General features: G+C 40.0%; 1 protein-coding gene across 3 annotated transcripts in view; it reads right to left on the bottom strand.

The window, feature by feature from the left end:
- Positions 1–22,256, bottom strand: part of opn5 (opsin 5) — a 69,019-nt gene that overhangs the window by 18,786 nt on the left and 27,977 nt on the right. For all 3 annotated transcript variants that reach the window (XM_060821234.1, XM_060821235.1, XM_060821233.1), the window contains exons 3-6: positions 20,055–20,174; positions 14,665–14,835; positions 14,249–14,583; positions 4,198–4,445 (exon numbers count right to left, since the gene is read on the bottom strand). In XM_060821234.1, the coding sequence (XP_060677217.1) occupies positions 4,198–4,445; positions 14,249–14,583; positions 14,665–14,835; positions 20,055–20,174 (874 nt within the window). The remainder of the gene's footprint in view (positions 1–4,197; positions 4,446–14,248; positions 14,584–14,664; positions 14,836–20,054; positions 20,175–22,256) is intronic.

The following is a 22,256-nucleotide window of genomic DNA, read 5'->3' as shown; positions in this document are numbered from 1 at the left end:
TGATACAAATATCTCAGCAGGGGACCCAGCAATCATTTACCTAGCTTCCCACAAAGTTCAAGGGTACACCTGATCAGGTCCTGGGGATTTATTCACGTTTAAGCATTTAAAGATATCTAGCACCTCCTCCTCCTTTTATAATATGGACATTTTTCACATTCTATATCTTCTGTGTTTTTCTCCACAGGAAACACTGAAATACTCATTTAGTACGTCCTCCAACTTTGGATTTTTCTTAACCCTATTTGTCAAAACTATCTCATCCCCTTTTTTGCCCTCCTGATTTCCCTCTAATGTACACTCCTTTATACTCTTCTAAGGATTTACTCAATATCTGCTGTCTATAACCGACAAATGCTGCCTCCTTTTTTCTTAAACAAAACCTCAATTTCTCTAGTCATCCAGATTTTCCTACACCTACTAGCTTTTCCTTTCACCCTAACAGGAATATAGTGTCTTTGAACTCTCGTTATCACATTTTTGAAGGTTTCCCATTTACCAATTGTCCCGTTACCTGAGAACATCTGCTCCCAATTAGCTTTCCAAAGTTCTTGTCTAATACCATCAAAATTGGCCCTCCTCCAATTTGGAACTTCAAATTTTAGATCCAGTCTATCCTTTTCCACCACTATTTTAAAACTAATAGAATTATGGACGCTGGCCCCAAAGTGCACCCCCACTGACACCTCAGTCACTTGCCCTGCCTTATTTCCCAAGAATAGGTCAAGGTTTACACTTTCTCTAATGAGTACATTCACATATTGAATGAGAAAATTTTCTTGTTAACACTTAAGAGTTTAGATGGAGAGTAATTTGTTAAGACCATGGCAGTTCTAGTCTATGTTTAGAAAGTTAAAATCCCTGACCATAACCATCCTATTACTCTTACAGATAACTGAAATCTTACAAATCTGTTTCTCAATTTCCCACTGACTATTAGGGGGTCTATAATATAATCCCAATAAGGTGATCATCCCTTTTTTATTTCTCCGTTCCACCCAAATAACTTCCCTGGGTGTATTCCCAGGAATATCCTCCCTCAACAGAGCAGTAATGCTATCCCTTATCAAAAACAGCACTCCCCCTCGTCTCTTGCCCCCCTTTATATCCTTCTTATAGGATTGTACATTGAACATTAAGCTGCCAGTCCTGTCCATCCCTGAGCCATGTCTCTGTAAATTGCTATGATATCCCAGTCCCGTAATCCTAAGTATGTTCGGCCTCTTGCACCAAAATAAATGCAGTTTAATTTATCTGTCCTACCTTGTTCTCTGCTTTGTTCCTGCCTGCCCTGACGGTTTGACTTGCTCCCTTTCTCAACTGTACCAGTCTCAGATTGAGATATTTCCTCACTACCTCCCTGGGTCCCACCCCACCCCCCACCTTACTAGTTTAAATCCTCCCAAGCAACTCTTCCAAATCTCCCTGCCAGTATATTAGCCCCTTCCATTTAGGTGCAATCCCTACTTCCCGAACTGGTCACTTCTACCCCAGAAGAGATTCCAATGATCAAATGGTGTACCCTTCTCCCATACACCAGCTCCTCAGCCACACATTTATCTGCTCTATCCTCCTATTTCTACCCTCAGCTCGTAGCTGCGAGAGTAATCCATAAATTACTACCCTCGAGGACCTTTACTTTAAATTCCTGCCTAACTTTCCATACTCTCCCTTCAGAATCTCATCCTTTTCACTTCCTATGTCGTTGGTACCAATGTGTACAATGACCTCCTGCTTGTCCCTCTCCCCTTTAAGTACATTCTGTACCCCCTCCCAGATACCCTTGATCCTGGAAGCAGAGAGACAACACACCATTCTGATTTTTTACTGCTGGCCACAGAAATATCTGTCTGTGCCTCTGACTAGAGAGTTCCCTGTCACAATTGATCACTTGGAACCTGACATACCCTTCTTAACACTAGAACCATTCTCAGTACCAGAAACTTGGCTGTTCATGCTACATTCCCCTGAAGGTGCTTTGCCCCTTATATTTTACAAAACAGCATATTTATTTATGATGGGGATAGCCACAGGAGACTCCTGTACTACCTGCCTACTCCTCTTTCCTTTCCTAGAGTCAACCCATCTACCTGACTGCATCTGCCGCTTGTGTCTTCCTATAACTGCCAGTGAATTGAATTTATTGTCACATGTACCGAGGCACAGTGAAAAGCTTTGTCTTGTGAGCAATACAGGCAGATCACATAGTTAAGTAGCATCGATAATAAATACGAGGTAGCAGCGCAAAAACAAAAACACAGGTACAGGTGAATGCTAAGAGTTTGAGAGTCCATTCAGTATTCTAACAATAGTAGGGTAGTTGCAAAACTGGCTGATGCATGTGTTCAGGCTTCTGTACCTTCTCCCCAGTAGTAGAGGTTGTAGAAAAACATTGCCAGGGTGGGATGGATCTTTGAGAATGCTGGTGGCCTTCCCTGGACAGCGGGCCTGGTAGGTGGATTCTATAGATGGGAGGTTGGCCTTTATAATTGTCCGGGCCAGGTTCACCACTCTCTGTAACCGTCTCCAATCTTGAATGGTACAGTTGCCATACCAGGTAATGTCATGCCAAATTTCCTCAGCTGCCTGAGGAAGAGGAGACGTTATTGGGCCTTTGTAACCAGTGCATCCACATGAAGAGTCCAAGAAAGCTTGTTGTGGATGACCACACCCAGAAGCTTGACACTCTCCACTCATTCCACCTCTGTGCTGTTAATGTGTAGGGGTGCATGAGTAACTGCCTGCTGAAAGTCAATAATGAGTTCCTTGGTTTTGCCAGCATTGAGAGCTAGGTTGTTCTCAATGCACCATTTTTCCAGGTCTTCCAGCTCCCGTCTGTAGTCTGTTTCGTCGCCATCTGAGATTCAACTTACTATGGTTCATCAGCGAACTTGTAAATGGCATTAGTCTGGTATTTGGCAACGCAGTCATGAGTATACAGTGAGTAGAGTAGGGAGCTCAGTATGCACCCCAGGGGGGTACCAGTGTTGAATGTTAGTGAGGATGAAATATTCTTCATTGATTGTGGCCTGTGGGTCAGGAAACTGAGTATCTAGTTGCAGATTGGGGCTTAGTCAGAGATCACTAAGCTTAGTAATCAGTCTCAAGGGGATAATAGTGGTGAAAGCTGAACTGTAGTCAATGAGTAGAATTCTTATGTAGCTTTTCTTGGTGTCAAGATGTTCTCGTGAGGAGTGAAGGGCAAGTGATGTGGCATCTGACGTGGATCTGTTGGTCCGATAGGCAAATTGGAGTGGGTCAAGAGTAGTGGGGAGACTGGAATTGATTAATGCCATGACCAGCCTTTCAAAGCACTTCATGACCACTGAAGTTAGGGCCATTGGGCCATGTCTTTGAGACATGCTGCATGAGCCTTCTTAGGCACAGGGATGATGTTGGCCCTCTTGAAACAGACAAGGACAGTGGCCTGCTGCAGAGAGAGGTTGAAGATGTCTGAGAAGACCTCTGCCAGTTGATCCGCACATGCTCTGGGTGCACGGCCTGGCACTCCGTCTGGTTGCATCGCTATCTTCGGATTCACATGAAGGAAAACTGATCTGACCTCTGATGCAGTGACTATTGGGATTGCTTCTCTTGTGGGTGTTACCGCTCAGCTGAAAGTCTGCTCATAATGGGCATAGAATGCGTTGAGGTGATCTGGGAGAGATATGTCATTGTCTGCTATCTTGAACTGTTTCTTTTTAGTACCTGTGATATCAGGTTCTATGGTGTCAGGTCATCCATCACACCCCCTAGCTTTGTATCTACCTTGTCAAGTCACTTAAAAATCGTGTCTATTTCAATAAGGTTGTCACTCATTCTTCTAAGTTCTATTGAGTCCTGGCCCAACCTATTCAACTTTTTCTTACAAGACAGATGCCTGATGAATTTCTTTGGATTGTTTTCAGTGCCAGTACATCTTTCCTTACTTTCTGTCTCTCTTTTTTTTTTCTAATCCAATTTTCTCTCCCCTCTGTATTCACCTTTTCTACATCATTGTGCTTTTACATATCTCTTGTTTACTTCTTAATTTCTTTGGTTAAGGATGTACAATAATTGTGCTGTTGATTTCCACGACCTTAGGTGTCCTATTAGACTTGCTGCAATATTTAATTCCTAAAAATGCATCATCAAACCTAACTAATATTAAAATCTGGATCAATATCCACAAAGATTTCTCTCCAATGAGATATTTACCGAGATTTCTGACGTGATGGTTTTGAATATGAGGATTTGAAGCAGCCAGAAAGCTTTGCTAACCCACATCGGCAGTCAAGCAACTGATAAATTATAGGATTGTACATTGCTGCTGACTTTGCAAACATAGTTGGTATGAAAGAAACTTTAACTGGCACTGAATCAGGAGTACCAAAGGCTGACCACACTGAAACAACGGCATATGGAATCCAAGCGATTAGAAATCCTGCACATATTAACATCGCCACCTAGTGTGAAAAAAAGAGACATGCTTATTAAGTGATAGGTGTTGACATTGTAAACAAACATGATCTCAGTATTTACTGAGGATTAATATCAAAAATTCAAGCAAAAAATGCTACAAGTACTAAGCAGGTTAAGCAGCAACAGTGCTGAACATAGACTGAACTTGGCTGATGCAGAAATCGATCAGAACAGCAAGCTCCCAGATAAATACCAAGCTCTGAATTCAAGTGCCAAAAAATTGCTTTAAAACATTTGTGTTTCACCATTCTTCATCAGAATTTAAAGGACTGATTTAGCATTCCCAATTTCAACTACAGTAGGAAATAGCTTCGTGGAATCATACCGTCTAACTAATCAGGAATTTTGGATTGGCAATACTCTGCTACATACTCCCTGTAAGTGTTGCTTGAAACATGGGAATGATTGGGATGATCCTTCTCCATCCTTAATTTGAGATCGGAGCAAATGGGGAAAAGTGATCATGGCCTGCCTTTACCAAAAAACCTGCTGCTTACCTAATGAAAGAGGAATGACAGTAGAATGACAGGGTGTTCCTGTAAAAATAAAGGATTAAAGGGCTAAAATGGCTTTAGTGATTGGAGAGCAGGTACGATGATGTAGTGAGGCTGGTAGCTCGCCAAGGCTCAAGGATACTGGACACAGAATATTCAGTGTGTTCTAGTGAAGAAACAATTGGACGATGGCCAGAGTGAGCTGCAACTAAGTATGCCTCCAATTTGTGCTTCCCTCTTTCTTGGGGAAAGAGAGATTTAGAAGTGGTTGATTAATAAGGCACAATGGGGCTTTCGGGAGATGCAAATGCATGGAAGTAAGATTGTTGCCCCTCAATGGTAAGATGCTGAAGTGGCCATTTAAGGGTTGAGGGGAGAATCACAAAAAAAATTCTCTACGATATTCTAACTTATCATTCTCTCTGCATTTTCCCATATCATATCACATCAGGGAATAAAAAAATTGAACTCTGGCAGTGGCTGCCATCCACTGGATTAAAATTCAGTGATGGGCTTACCTCCTCATAGCTGGGAAACCCTGACTTGATTTATGGTTTTCAGGCCATTGTCTAGTTTTAACTGAAGTTCTATGTTCCCATCAGAAAAGTGGTCCCACATCCAATGGCTACCAATCAAACAGACAACCAGCAGTTCTCCAGGAGCATTGGCAAAGATGCCCATTGCTGGGACAGCAACTAATACACTAACAGATTGTTGCTGGAGATAAATTCAAAGGTAAATGTGTGGGCAGGGTTGGATAGCACTGAGGCCAGTTATGAACACTCTGGAGGAGGGTGGAGAAGAGCAATAAATTTGACAGTGGCCAGAACATTGAGTGAAGGGCCTTCCATTAGATTTTAGCTGCCTGACCAGAAGGGGGCTATTCCTACATGTGACCAAACTGCCAAGATTCATCTGATGGCATCAGTAGGTAACATAGGCATCTCCAGCCACTGGTAAAATATCAATGCAGTGCGAGGAGCCCATAACATGGCCACTAATCCATCCCTGTGATGGCGAGCAATGGAGGGGAGGGAATGCATGTCTAAAATTCTAAAATCCAAGGCAAGATGTAACAATCACGTAGAGAACAGTAGGGTAATCAAGGAAAAAGAGCATGGATTTGTTAACAGCAAGTCATGAATAATTCACTTGGTTCAATTTTTTGAGGTATCAGAGGATTCATTAGGATAACAACATTGATGCCTGAACCTCCCAAAGTTGTTTGATAAAATAATAGGCTTGCCAGCAAATAAACTCCATGGAATATAACAGACACTAGCAGGACATATGAAGTTGGCTAAGTGACTGAAAACAGAATGTTGCAGAGAACATTTACTTTTTGTTCAAACATGTCAACTCAGACTTCTGAACCAGGTGGGATGTGACCAAGGCCTTCTGGCTTAGAGGTAGGGACATTACTACTCTGCCACAACAGCCTTGGGGGAAGGTATACATTGGGGTTCCACAGGGATTGGTATTAGGCCCACTGATTTTCTTGCAATATATTAAGATGTTGACTTGGGTGAACAGGACCCAATTTCAAAATTTGCGATGGTGACACAAAGTTTGAAAGCGTGAGGAGGGTAGTAATATACTGCAAAAGGGCATAGACAAACTGGTTGAAGGAACTGATACATCCATGAAATTTTATGCTCTGAAATGAGAGCTGATAAAATTTGATAGGAAAAGTGAAGAAAAGCAACACAAAATAAAGAATATAACAGTTAATGGGGTGCAAAAGACAGGAGACCTGGGTTTAGATGTGCACAAATTATTGACATTGGCAGAGGAAGTCGAGCAAGTACTTTCAAGACATATGGGTTCTTGGATTTTGTATGTAGCAGTATAGAATACAGAAGTAAGGATATTATGGTGAAGATTTATAAGGTTTGGGCTGGTGCTGTATTAGGAATGTTGTGTCCACATATGGACACTTCAGTTACGCAAAGATTTGAAGGCTTTAAAGAGGTTGCAGAAAAGATTTGCAAGAAACATTGGAGAAACTTCAGTTAGGAGAGTTGATTCGAGAAGTTGGGACTGTTCTTCTTTAAGAATACTGAGAGGAGATATAATAGAGGTGCTAAAAATCATGAGGGGTTGAGGAGAATAAATAGAGAGAAAATGATCTCATTGGTTGATGGGGCAAGAAACAAAAGACAACAATATAGGGCAAATGGCAAAATGTACCTGAGGAAAAGCCTTTTTTATGTAGGAAGTGATTTGGATCTGGGATGCACTGCCTAAGAGTGTATTAAAGACAGATTAAATCTTGCCTTTCAAAAGGAATTGAAAAATACAAAAATAGTTTGCTGGACAATGGCGAATTGGCAGGTGAATGGGACCAGCTGATTTGCTGTTACAGAGGATTGATATGGATATGATTGACTAAATGGCCTCTTCTTCACTGCAATCATTCACATGATACTTTATAGCTAAGGCTGGGAACCAGACATTATTATTTCTGGGTCCCAACTCCTTACTGCATCAGTGTGAGTGACACTAAGCAATGTAACTGTGAAATGAAAAAGTCTTATTTTGGTCACTTGTGTGTTTGGTACATAATTAGAGGTGCTAAGCAATTTTTGGGAAGCAGACACTGGTTCTAGGGGGCAATTTTCACAGGCAGGTAGCAAACATAACTAAGTTTGTCATTGACTTAAGTAACAGAGTAGTCTGGAGAACAGAGTGCAGCAGCTTCCAGATCTAACAAGTCCCCAACTATTCCGATTGTTCAAGCTTTCATTTATTTGTCAAGATGTTAAATGAAGAACCATAATGAACAATAGCTCGGTGCTGTGCTATAGATGATAATGTGCCCCGAGATCATTCACTTTTTAAACTACTTGCCGGCTTCAGAGTTGCTGACACCTCCTACTAATATTTTATTTATAAATCTTTGTACAGTTTGAAGATATTGGGAGACACGCTTCAAGAAAACCACTTTCAAAGCATGCACATATGCGAACATTCTCCTCTGGGACATTAAAATGTAGCCCATTACTCTATTAAATCATATTGTGCATCGACATGTTAATATTACATCTTTCTAACTGCTTTAACATTTACTTTGTGTCTTAATTGAAACAATGTGACTGGAAAAAAATAGATTTGGATGGATGAATAAGAATAATCCAAAATCGTATGACCTTATTAAAACCTCAACCGCAATCACGTGTATTCCACAAAACAAGCAGTCTTTTTCTTCTGATATTAATGAGAAATAAATGTTCCCAAATATCTCAAAACAGATTTTATATCAATCAATATCACCTCCTTTTCCAGATGTGAACCAAAGAGCAAGTATCAATTTAATTATTGTTAGAGTGGATGAAAGCTACTGCTGCTCCATTTCATTCTTACATAACATTGACTACATAAGAAAATGGAAGTAGCACTAAACAAGAAACGACTTTCTGATCTAACAATTGCATTTTTCATAAAATCGTGTAAAATCTATTCACTTATGGTTAATTGATTTAATCTTCTGAAGTAAAATACATAAACATCTAGAAGGACTTTATTATATTACACGTAACTAATCATATTGGGCAAGTTCCTGGCACTAATTTACTGAACTGGAAGCTATAGGTGCATGGATTGGTTGGCCTGAAAGGTCTGTTTACATGCAGTATGATTCTAAATGGAATATTAATAAAATGACAGCAGATTCCTGAATTCAAGGGAGTTGGTCACAGTATTCCTAAGAATTGATCCAAAAATTTTATTATGCCAGAATTAAACTTAGCACTGGAATTGGAATTGACGAAACATCTAATGTCGTTCACAAATCTTCAATTAATAAAGGGCAAAGATGTAATGCCATGGTATTTCCAGATTGACTATGCCATTTGCCAATGAAATAGCAATGACAGTATGTATTAGGTAATATTAAACTAAAATTGTTGTTGTGTGCATTTAACTCATTGATAACAAACCAAAGCCAAAACTGATATCAGCTGACTGATAATTTACATTAGCAGAGGAGATCCATTATTTTAATGGCAGGCAATTTTTTCTACCAGAATACAGCCCTGACAGTGAATAGTGGTAAGATAAATTAGATAGGGAGGAGGCAGTAGCAAAATGGTAATGTTACGCAACTAGCAATTCAGACCCCAAGCTAATGGGCTGTGTGTATATTGATTGGACCAGAAGTAGGATTGCCAGGATATCTAGTGCATGATAACATTATTTACATATAACAAGCTAAGATTTTCTGATGCAGGTCCTGCTGCTTAGCATCACATGGGGAAATTTTCATCTTCACTATCGGGGAGTATTCTGGTAGAAAAAGTCATATTCTACCAACAGAAGGTAACCTTCAGTCCAATAATTATCATTCAAGTTAATCAGGTTTAGCCTTAGTTTCTTGTCAATAAGCTAAATCTACATCATGCAACATGATTTGGATATAGTGATGTCAAAATGAAGAGTAACATCATGCCACTTTCAGCTTATTTAATATGAAAACCTATGTACAATCTTGTAACAAAGTCAGTCAGGTGGACCTCATGGAATATGAGTTCCCTATTGGGGCTGGTAACCTGGTATAATCAGGGAGCCCTTGCTGACAGATAAGAAAAAGAGTGTCAGACATCCTGTTTACTCTGAGAGCTGGCTCTAATGGAGATGGATCAGTGTCCTCGACTGTCCAAGTGTAAATAAAAGGTGACTTGGTGATAGGATACAGGCCTCTGTGGAGTTATTTAAGTGGTGATGTGAGAAAAGCATGCTCCTGAAGAAATTCGCTCACAACAGTAATCTTTTAGTTGAGGTAATTGTTTTGGCATGATGCTGTTCTTTGGGAAGCTTGACTCATTCAATCCTGCCATCGAAGTCTGGCTCAGTTTGTGGAAAGAAAGTGTTTCTTTTTCTGGGAAAATGACATTGGATCAGGTAAAAGCAACGACAAATTCTCCTGACAGCTTGTGGACCCACAGATTTTTAGTTGTAAGGAAGCAAACCTTTCCGGAAGCAACAGATACTTAAATCTTTCAAGAGTTGATAGATTTAATTAAGGAACATTATGACCCCAAACCTCCTCTAATTCTGAAAAGCTATCAGTTTTTTGCAGCAATTTGAGAATCAGGGGAATCCATGTCAGGATTTTTAATGAAGTTAAGACAACTGGCAGTGGCACGTGACTGTGGTTTAACCCTTAATGCAATGCTGAGAGATCAGATGATAAATGAATTAATGATGCAACGTACAAAAGCACCAACTAGCTGATGCTCAAGTGGACTTTATACAGGCAATAGAACTGGCTTTATCATTGGAAAATGCGGCAAGTGGAGCAAATGAGTTGCAGGGTACTCCGATGGAAGTGGACACCCTCGCCAGTCCAACTGAGCTTGGGAACAGCACTAAAATGAAGGCAACTGCGTCACCTCACTCAGAACATATCCTCTAGGTCAGCCCATAGCCAAAGCCCAAAACAAAGGCAAGGCTCAGCCAAACAACATCCAAATCAGATGTAATCAAAACATATGTCTAGTTAAATAGTCACCTGGTTCTAATGAAGGTTGGTACGGGCAAGGCTGATTCAGTGATCGCAGAACCAGTCTTTAACAAAATTCAGTCTGGACTCCAAACCTTAAGTCTGTTCAAGATCTCAACCAGACTGAGAACCTAAACCAGGGAATCATTATACTTTAAGGGTACAACTTCAGTTCCAGTATTTCATGAGAGGTAGCTGGTTCAATTACCACCAAGCGTAGTAAAAGGCTCAGGCCCAAGCTTGATGAAGTGAAATTGACTGAGAAAGATTCACCTAGATTGGCTCAATATTTTCCGATTCATAAATGACTGTCTAAGTGAAACTCTAATTAAATATCTCAACATTTTACAGGAAGTTCCAGGGACTACCAGAGGAGACCAGGCTAACTGGCATATAGATCAGGAAGCAATTCCATGATTCAGCAAGGCCCACCCACTGCTATTTACCTTACGGGGGAAAATGTATAGACAGAAATTAATGGCTAGAAAGCACAGAAATCATCAAACCAGTTCGGTTTGCATAACGGGCAGCATAAGTCACACCGATTGTGAAGCCCAATAGCTCGGTTCACCTTTGTGGGGATTTTAAATAAATGACAAGCTGGATAAATATTCAATCCTTCACATAGAGGACTTATATACAAAGTTGGCAGCGGGAGAGAGGAGGGGGTGTGGTCCTTCCTGAGGCTGGACATGAGCCACGTGTATGTGCAATTACAGTTAGATGAGGATTCCCAGCAGAATGCTACAATTAATACCCATAAGGGTTTATACCAATATAGAGACCTTTTCGGAGAATCATCAGCCTGAGCCATTTTACATGCAGATGCAGGGAACATTTTACAAAGTCCTCTCCAGATTGCGATTTATCTCAATCCTGTGCTAATAATTGGGAAGACCAATAAAGAACATCTAGTGAGCTTGTTCTAATGTTTAAATATTTCTCCAAAGTGAGATATGCCTTAGAAGGGAAATATGTGTTCCAGGCACCCTAGGTGTCCTACTTAGATTACACCCATTGGAAGATAAAGGGAGAGTGATCAAAGGTACCCTGGCTCCCACATCTGTACCAGAGCTTCAGGCTTTCCTAGGGCTAGTGAACTATTACAGAAAATTCATACATAACTTGACTTCTCTCCTGGCAACTTTGCATCAACTTTTAAAAAAGTATCAGCCTTGGAAATGGTCGCATAGCCAAGTCATAGCTTTCAGGGAAGTGAAGATACGACTATCACCCTCTAAAGTGTTGGCACACTATGACTCCAAGCGAGAACTGGTATTGACCTGCAGTGCCACCCTGTATGACACTGGGGTAATACTAGTTCATAGATGGCCTAATAGAGAGGAATGCCCAAAATTATATGCATCCAAAACTTTGGTTAATGCAGAACGTAAATGCACCCAGATTGGGAAGGTCATATTTGGAGTCAAGAAGTTCCATCAAACCCCTGCTAGGTCTGTTAAAGAGGACAAGACAATGCTGCCCATAACTTCAAGCTGATTTCAGCAGTGGGTTCTAATTGTAAGAGCTTTTAATTACAAGTTGGAACACTGTTCGGAAGGCCAGGTAGCAAATCCAAATGAATTGAACCACCTCCTGCTGGCAGAAACACCACCAGTGGCACCACCACTGGAACAGTCCATAATGATTTTAAATTTTCTGGACACACTTCCAGTCACAGCAGACAATACCAGACTTTGGACACAGAAAGATCTGGCCCTGGCAAAACATAAACAACTAACGGTGATGGGGAAAACCAAAGGGCCATCACAACCAGAACTGAAATCCTTTGGGCTTGGGGAGACCAGATCACAGTAGAGGATGGCATATTATTATGGGGAGCAAGAGTGATTGTCCCAAGCAAAGGTCACTGCAAGTACTGGCTGAACTCCATCAGGGTCATCAAAGGGTTTCCAAAATAAAGATATTGGTGAGAGGCTATGTCCAGTGGCCAGGATCAGATGCAGACATAGCCACATTGGTGGGGCAGTGCCCAGAGGAGAAAGTGAGGATTGCAGATGCTGGAGATCAGATTAGAAAATTCTGGCACTGGAAAAGCACAGCAGGTCAGGCATCATTCGAGGAGTAGGAGAATGGATGTTTCGGGTATATAAGTGCCCAGAGGGCCAACAAGAATAAAAATTACCACAGTAGCTACCCCACATTTGTGGGAATATCCCGTTCCATGCCAACCATGCAGGTCCTTTCATGGGCTCAATGTTCTTAGTCATTGAGCCACTCAAGTGGCTGGATGTGCACAGAGTTCATTTGTCAAACACAGGGATGACGATAGAAAAACTGTGCACATTTTTTGTAATTAACAGATAACAGGCCATCATTTACAAGAAGCGAATTTCAGTAATTCCTAAAGTTGAATGGTATTTCATAGAAAAGGACAGCTCCATACATCCATTATCTAATGGTCTGGCAGAAAGGGCAGTCCAATCTTAGAAGGCAGGCTTAAAGAAACAGCTATACTAGATATTGAACTGTCCCGGTTCCTAGTTGATTATCGGATCACCCTTCTTGGAACTACAGGGATAGATCCAGCAGAGTTGCTAATGGGCAAAAGATTCTGCACCACGATAAATCTGATCTTGCCCAAAATGGGGATTGAAGGGTGAAAATGGCAACAGGAACATCAATGGCAGACACAAGACTCCTCTAAGTGAGAAAGGTAGTTTACTTCAGAGGATGAAGTTTTGGTGTAGGAACAATGGCAATGGCCTTGCATGAGTAAAAGCCGTGGATGAGGCAAGGTCAAGTCCAGTGACATAAACAGTTTGGGTTGGTGCAACAATCCTGAACAAGCACCTGGATAATATGAAAACTGCAAACTCGCAAACGGTGCGGGAGCAAAATGTACCCAGCTCCTCGAAAGCCTTTCCAACATTTCCACCACCCTGCATTCTCCCTTTTAATCAGCCGTTGAAGATAGCATGGAATCTGAGATAGACACGGTGGATGTTGCTGCCTTGACACCTTTGCCATCTGAAGAGGAGAATGAATTTCTTCTGAAATGCTCCAGGCACAAGAGGCAAGCCCCTGTTATGTGCCACAATTTTAGAGGCACAGTTGGAGGAATCTGACCCAGTGCTAAAACACGTCTGGAGGAGACGCACACAAAAAAAACATGGCCTATGTCCTCACACTCAGAGGGGGATGGATGTATTGACTAGAATGAGATCAGCCAGGAAGACCTCATAAAATGTGAGTTCCCTAATTGGGGCTGTTAATCTGGTCCAATCAGGAAGCCCTGGCGGACAGAAATAGACAGGAGTGTCAGTCATCCTGTACGCACTGACAGCTGGCTCTGAGAGAGCTGGACTCTCCATGTGTTAATAAAGGAATACTTGGTGATGAGATACAACCCTCTGTGGACTTATTTCAATCTGACAAAAGACACCATCAGAAAATGTTTTTACCATCAGAAAATAATCTGAGTGATGCAAGATTTTCATATGGAGTTCTGCTAGATTCTTGCCAAGACTGCAGCAATTGGGGAGGAAAGCATTCCAGCTAATCTCTGAAATTCCCAAATATTTCCACATAATGTGATGTTGGACATAAAGCTGGTAGACTGAGCTACTGGTTGTCCTGAATAATAGAGGAGAAACCACATAATAAAATATATTCTCCAGCAATTGCACCACAGCAGCATTAGACCCTAGCAGCTGAATTGGTTACATTGTTGCTCGTACTCTCTAAAGCAGTGTATTTCCAACAAAGGGTATCTTTTTTTTGTGTCTCTCTTAAACATTGTTGCTAGACAAATAGACAAGTTACAAGTTACCTTTGTAAGTTTCATTTCCAGTAAATGTTTACTTCGAGTTCTTGAATCAAAGTGTGCAACCTCTCTGGCAGACGATTTTACTTTGGCTATGATTTTTACGTAGGAAAACAGTATTATCGCTGTTGGCAGCACAAGGCAAAAAAATAGTATGCTCAGAATGAAGGCCTGCCCATCTACGGAGACTTGTGCAAGCCACCAGTTCAGAGTGCAGGATGTACCAAAAGGTTCAGGAGCATAGTCTCCCCAGCCAACGAGGGGAATGGTGGCCCAGAATGCAGCATAAAGCCAGACAAAACCCAAACATATGAAGACATGCCACCTTTGAAGCCAAATACCTGCAAAAGTATTAAGATAGTTATTATAAATTTGGATTTGATGACTGCATTTGCATAAATTTAAACATACGTTTTACTCACCATATTGTAAATAGCAAATTTTGAGATACCTGTCCAGACTCACAATTGTTATTGTAATTAAACTACCACATCCAAAGAAAAACCCTGACCATCCATGCCAGCGGCAGCCAATCCAACCAAAGATCCATCGATGAGCAAAACAAGAACTGATCAGGAAAGGTTTACCTCCAACTGAAAAACATACATGTATAATTCATATGAGCTAAGTAAGAATATGATACATATCATGTATTGTTTTAGGGAAGCAAGTACATAAGATACTGTATTAAGAGCTTTGTCATTCTGAAATATTACTTTCAAAGTCTTGAAAAAATACTCCATTTAAAAAAAAAGTTGAAAGTTTTAAAATGATTAACCATTTCATTAATTTTATTGCCAATTGGCAGTCAGCTCCATCTACTACTATAGATAACCAAGACCAGCCTTGATCATTTTCTTTGCTGATATGAATGAAAATTAATTCCAGAGCCCCTCAAAATTATCCAAATTAGATTTTCATGGAAAATGTTACTTGCACCAGTGGCAAAGACATCAGACAGACACAAAACCCATCAACAACTTTATGTCAGCTTTCCATCAATGTATAAAATTCTGCTGGAGAAAATTCAGCCAGTTTAGGAGGAAGCTACACAAGATATTGCAACATTCTTTGATCACTCGAGAAAATACTGCACCAAACATAAGTTAGTTATTGTATTGTAATTTAATGTTTGAGCAGACATAAACTAATCTCTAAGAATGGTCTCTGCATTTAGATTAGATTATTTACAGTGTGGAAACAGGCCTTCAGCCCAACAAGTCCACACCGACCCACCACCCACCCATACCCAACACTACGGGCAATTTAGCAATTCACCTGACCCGCACATCTTTGGACTGTGGGAGGAAACCGGAGCACCCGGAGGAAACCCACGCAGACATGCGGTCAGTCGCCTGAGGTAGGAATTGAACCCGGGTCTCTGGCACTGTGAGGCAACAGTGCTAACCACTGTACCACCGTGCCACCCACAAACAATTTTTCGATATAAAGTAACACCATCAATTCTCCACCAACACACAACATGAAATGCTATTTCTCCACTATACTGTTAATGAATAAACAAGACTAAGAACAGCCATAGGCCATTAAAAATAATTCAGGAAACTTCAAATAAACCTCAAGTCAATCTACTTGGCTGAATTCCCATTTCATTCACTTTACAACAGAAGCCAGCATGAATGTAATTTAAGAATATTATCAACTAAATTTGCCAGAATTCTGCATTGAGAACTGTAAGAACTTTAATATAAAGCATTTTATACAAATAAGTAAATATCCACTAGATGGTGAAAGCTTAAGTTAAAAGGAACACTGTTGTCATTCTGAGAGTATTCAAGAAAACATAGTTTCTGGAAAGATTTATCCTTGCAGCCCTGCTATTTGTTTTTGCATCAGGGGATGGTTTTGGGTTGGGAATTTAATTTCTCTGAAAGTGAGTTGAAATTACTTAATTCTCTAATTGGAAAATAAAAATATATGACACAATGTAAATGCTCTTCAGCCTGATACTCATGATACACTGTAGTAATGCACTCAAGAGCTCACCAGAATTATTTAAATGACTCCAAATCTCAAGCTCAGTTTAGATGTGGAACATAACTTGAGTCAGGGCACGTTCTGCCATGAAACACTTCAACTATTTTTACAGTTAAGCAAGAATATCAAAGTTACCATATCTGTTACAGGGTAAGCTTTTTCAAACTAGCTTTTTTCACTTTTGAATAATAAATTTGAAACCTTATGGCTTAATGCAAGGGGTATAAAGTATTAAATTAGGATTTTTGTGAGTTATACAGAACATTGGTTACTTGACATCTGAATATTGTTTATAGTTTTGGTCTCTTTATTTAAAAAAGGATATAAATGCATTAGATGCCGTTCAGATCAGATTCAGTTCCTCGATTGATACCTGCAATCGAAGGGTTATGTTAGGAGGAAACGTTGGACAGGCCAGATTTGGAGTTTTGAAGACTGAGGTTATCATATTGAAACATATAAAATCCTTGGAGAACTGACAGGATGTTACACTTTGTGGGAAAGAGTACAAGTGCCATGGTTTAAAAATAGGCATTCCTGTCTATCTCCCATTTAATGCAGAGATGAGGAGAATGTTTTTCTCTGAGTGTCATGCATTTTTGGGACTCTCTTCCTCAAAGAACAGTGGAGGCAAAATCCTGAAAATATTAAGGCTGAGATTGATAATTTTTTGGTTGACAAAAGAGTCAAAGGTTATCAGGAAATAGCCTAGAGGGTGGGACATTGGTCAACACTACTGCCTCATAGTGCCAGGGTCCCAGGTTCAATTGGGCCCTTAGTAAAGCCTTTGCAAGGTTTTCACATGGTAGACTAATTAGTAAAGTTAGGTCACATGGCATTCAGGGTGAGCTTTCCAATTGGATACGTAATTGGCTTAATGGCAGAAGACAAAGTGTAATGATGGAAGATTGCTATTCAGACTGGAGATTGTAACCAGGGATCAGTCTTGGGTCTTCGTTTGTTTATCATTTATATAAAATGATTTGAACGAGAATATAGAAGTCATGATTAGAAAATTTGTGGACGACACCAAAATTGTTGGGCATAGTAGACAGCGAAGAAGATTTTCTAAGATTACAAATAGACCTTGATCAAATGGGTCAATGGGCTGAAAAATGTAAGATGGACTTCAATCTAGATAAATGCTAGGTATTACATTTTGGTACAACAAACAAAGTTTGAGCTTATATAATTAATGGTAGGGCTTCAGGTAACGTTTTAAAACAGAGGGATCTCGGGTGCAGGTACAGAATTCTTTCAAGTTTGGGTCACAAGTAGGCAGGGTGATTAAAAAAAATGCATTAGGCATGCTTGCCTTCATTGCTCAGTGCTTTGAGTATAGGAGTTGGGAAGTCATATTGACATTTTACAGGACTTTGGTGAGGCCTCTTCTGGAATATTGTGTCCAGTTCTGGTCACCCAAGTATAGGAAAGATAGTGTTAAGCTGGAGAGGGTTCAGAAGAGATTTACCAGGACTTTGCCAGGTAAGAAAGGTTGAGTTATAAAGAAAGGATGGATACGCAAAGACTTTTTTCACTGGAGCGTAGGAGATTGAGAGATGACCTGATAGAAGTTTATAAAATAACGAGAGGTATAAATAGAGTTAATGGTAATTGCCTTTTCCTTGGGATGGGGAAATTCAAAATGAGGGGGTATTCTTTTAAGGTGAGAGGAGAGACATTTGAAAACCACATGAGAGGCAAGTGCAATTACAACATTTAAAAGATATTTGGATAGATACGTGAATAGGAAAGGTTTGGAGGGATATGGGCCTGGAGTAGGCAGGTGGGAGTAGTTTAGTTTGGGGTAATGTTCAGCATGAACTCATTGGACTGAAAGGTCTGTGTTTGTGCTGTATGACTCTATGAATGTTCATGAAGAGTTCACATATTCTACCCGTGTCTATGTGGATTTCCTCCAGGTGCTACGGTTTCCTCCATCAGACCAAAGCTGTGCAGATTAGGTGGATTAGCCATGTTAAATTGCCCACACTGTCCAGGGGTGTGTAGGCTAGGTGGATTAGCCATGGGATTTGCAGAGTTATGGGGATTAGGTAGTGAGTGGGTCTGGATAGGGTGCTCTTTGGAGTGATGGTGTGACTTGTCGGGGTAACTGCCCTGTTAGCACACTGCAGGGATTCTATGGTTCTAGGAAATAACCAGGAAAGTGGCGTTGAGGTCACAGATTAACCATGATCTTATTGACAACAGCAGCAAGTTCAAGTGGCTAAATGACCTACCCCCTGCTCCAAAGTCATCTGTATGTATGTCCCATTATAAATTTCTCTTTGACTGGTAATAAAAATCATAAAGTCTATTGATTTTCGTCAGTAGGTAGCAGTACTAAATCACACAACAAACATCACTTGTATAGTTGGTAGAGCCCCTTAAACTTGCCGCAGTGATTGAATTTCTGCTTCTAATCTCTGGGTTCAGGCCTGCTCCGGGGAAAGTTCAGGGTAAATTAATGGATCATGAAACTATAAACTGGCTTGGTAATTTCCAGACAAGAATACACTTTAACAATTACCAAACTGGCCTGTACAAAGGTGAAGCATGGAATATCAGGGTGACTCTGTCCTTGAACTTAAGAACATTGTGATTTATGTTGGATATTAAAGGTCATCATAAATGTGGACCTTTTGTTAGAATAATCCACAGTGATCCCACTACACTGAAATATCTCCATAGCCTTGCATCTTTCTCCAATATTCAAAAAGAAACAATGCTGCCTGCCTTTCCCTCTGTTACAATATGATGTAAGAACCCCCAGCTCAGAGGAATCTCCTTTAACCTCCCTGTACACCCTTACTCATCATTTAAAATTGATGACCTCTTGATCTGGCCTACCTAATCAATTGAAACAGTCTTTCATGTTTTGATCGCCAGTCTTATCCTGAGAGTTCTCCCAGTCTGCTATCATTGTCTCAATAGTCATTGATCACAAACCCTGTAGAAATTGCATAAATAGCAATCTATTCCATGAGTCAGTTTCATGAATCTTCCACTAAAATTACAACAAGACAGTGAGCTCTACTACATACTTTGAAGTCGTTTAATAATTTTCCTCTGATCGCCTCCACCAAAAGTTAATTTACACCTCCACTTCAACAAAATTCTACCTATAATGCCTTCACTCCAAATTAATTAATGCTACATGCCATGTTTAATTAATCAGTACTTTTATATTTCTTGCCATACAAGTGTGAAGATTCCATGGACTGCTTCACCATGTCAAACATCAGATGGACAAGAACATAAAGAAAACAAGACAAAAGCTGTGTAACATAAAACTAATCATGAAAAAATAGGAAAAAAATAGGGTAGGAGAGATAACTTGCCAGAAAAAAAGAAAGTAAAGTTTCTTCAGATATTGAAGAAGGAAAACTTATAGCAAACTGTTAGTAACAGCTCTTCATTAGTGTGTTCATATAACTTTGGCCCTTCAGCCTACTGATGACTCAATCCCAAAATTCCATGACTAGGCATTTAAATATTCAAGCTTGCTACCGTTGAACTTATAATAAAGTTATAACTTTTAACACGACACTACTATGGTGGCAGACTTCAAAGTAGCATTCATTGAGGAAAGCAGAAGTGATCAAAGATTTTCCAAACTTGGAGTTGGAATCCACATATTTCAAGATAATTAATCAGTCTGAGATCAATTGACTTGCTTTATTTGTTCTAAGGGTATGTAGTCAGTCAAACACTTGATTGTGTTCTATTCCCCAGTCTCATTGGCTTGACAAGCCTTATTTCCACAATTTACAATTTGTGATCCCAAAAGAACATTATTCAAAAATAAACTTACCCGCCATCCCAAAATCACAAATTGCTAGGTTAACTGTCATCAGTTCCGCAGGTTTCAGTTTTTCCTTCTGTTTGATTGGCAAATAGATCACATATCCATTTCCAAATATTGATACGAATCCTTAATAAAGAACAGAGAGGAGGCTTATAATTTTCCAATTCAGAGTAATATTTTTTCGGTACATTTATCCAATATAACTAGAAATAAGAGTTTCTGTTCTGCGTTTTACATGGACAATATGGGATGTCAAGTTTCTTAAGTGTTATTTGAGCTTTATCCATCCAAGGAAGGATTTACTCAATAGAAGATGCACCAGAAAGAAAATGATAAAGTTCTGTTGAATAGTATAATCTGAAATGCAGCACAACTTCCTAAGAGTGAAACAGGAAGATTTTGACATAGGTGATATCTAAAGGGGTGTAGCCCTTCAAGATAACTGATCGCAAAGCAGAAAAATTACAATACAAATGCTCCAAATACATTTTTTGGATCGTAAAAAATAAAGTTGTTCTCAGAGAATTGAGATAAAACAGGATATATAAATTCATTCTTATAACCAATATAAATGGGATGAAATATAGTTGGTCAGTAGTAAACATCTGGACTAGCCATTTAAATACTATGATTATAAAAGCAGATCAAAGGCTAGTAATTCTGCGGCGAGTAACTCGCCTATCTCATCCATGGCTATTCACCAACAAGTATCAAGTCAGAGGTGTGCTAGAGACCTCTCCACTTCCCTGGATGGGTACAGCTCAAATAACACTCAAAAAAACTTGCCACCATCCAGGATAAAGCAGCCCATTTGATGCTCACCCACCAACCAGTTTGAACATTCACTCCCTCCTCCACTGATGCACAATGGTAGCTCTGTGTATCTACTACTAGTCACACTGCATAACTCACCGTGGTTCTCAAACCTGTGATCTCCACCACCTACAAAGGGGATGCATAGAATGCAAGATTTCTTCCAAGTCACATGCTATCCTCCAATTGATCTGTATCATCTTTCCTTCACTGTTTTTAAGTGAAATTCCTAAAACATCTTCTTAATAAAATTGTTGATGCACCTACCTCCCTTGGACTTGTGATTGAAGGGTGCAGCTCACTACTGCCCTCTCAAGAACAATTAGGAACAAGTAATAAATACTGGTCGACCAGCAACATGCACATCCATAGAATCATAGAGATGTACAGCATGGAAACAGACCCTTCGGTCCAACTCATCCATGCCTACCAGATATCCAAACCTAAACTAGTCCCATTTGCCAGCACTAAACACTTCCTATTCATATCCCCACCCAGATGTCTTTTGAATGCTTTATTGTACCAGCCTCCACCACTTCCTCTGGCAGCTCATTCCATACGTACACCACCCTCTGCATGAAAAAGTTGCCCCTTAGGTCCCTTTTATATCTTGCCCCTCTCACCTTAAACCTGTGCTCTCTAGTTCTGGACTCCTTATCCCAAGGGAAAAGACCTTGTCAATTTATCCTATCCATGTCCCTCATGATTTTATAAACCTCTACAAGGTCACCCCTCAGCCTCCGATGTTCCAAGGAGAACAGCCCCAGCCTATCCTTGTAGAAATACATAAATGTATTTGTATAAGCTCTGTTGCAGTCACTAATTCCTAAGGCTCTTTTACCTTTAACTAACTGGATCCTGGTTTCTAAGTTTAACTCTGATATAAATACCAGAATTTTCAGCAATGCAGTACAGCCTAGTTTCTCTCTTCAAGTCCTGAAACATTACATTTTTGTTTAATTGATAATAGTGCTTCCAATCACAACACTGAATTCAAACACAGATGACATGGTCAAATATTAACATTCAAAATGAAAACCCTTGAATAAAACTGATTTGGAACAAAAACATGAATAGAAATCATATGAGTACTCATCAAGTCTCGTCAAATTAGCATTGCAAAGAACATCACGAAGATCGTGGAATCTCATTGTAGGTCAACTTCCTTGTTGCTGGTTTTCAGAATAATTAAACTGTGTAGGGAAATATCATGGGAATTAATGGAACACTTTTAATAACTCTAAAAAAGTGAGTTGAAGTCCTACCTTCACTTTCAAGTAAACAAAAATTAACCCATGGGAAGAATAGATGTATGAGTTAATCTTTTCTCAACTGCCAACCTCCAAAATATTGTGGCTAGTAAGGTGGATCCTAGGAGTTGACTCCCAAGGGAGC

This window comes from Hemiscyllium ocellatum, chromosome 3 (genome assembly GCF_020745735.1).
Source record: "Hemiscyllium ocellatum isolate sHemOce1 chromosome 3, sHemOce1.pat.X.cur, whole genome shotgun sequence".
NCBI lineage: Eukaryota > Metazoa > Chordata > Chondrichthyes > Orectolobiformes > Hemiscylliidae > Hemiscyllium > Hemiscyllium ocellatum.
The sequence above is the reverse complement of the archived record's forward strand: the minus strand, read 5'-3'. Positions and strand labels throughout refer to the sequence as shown.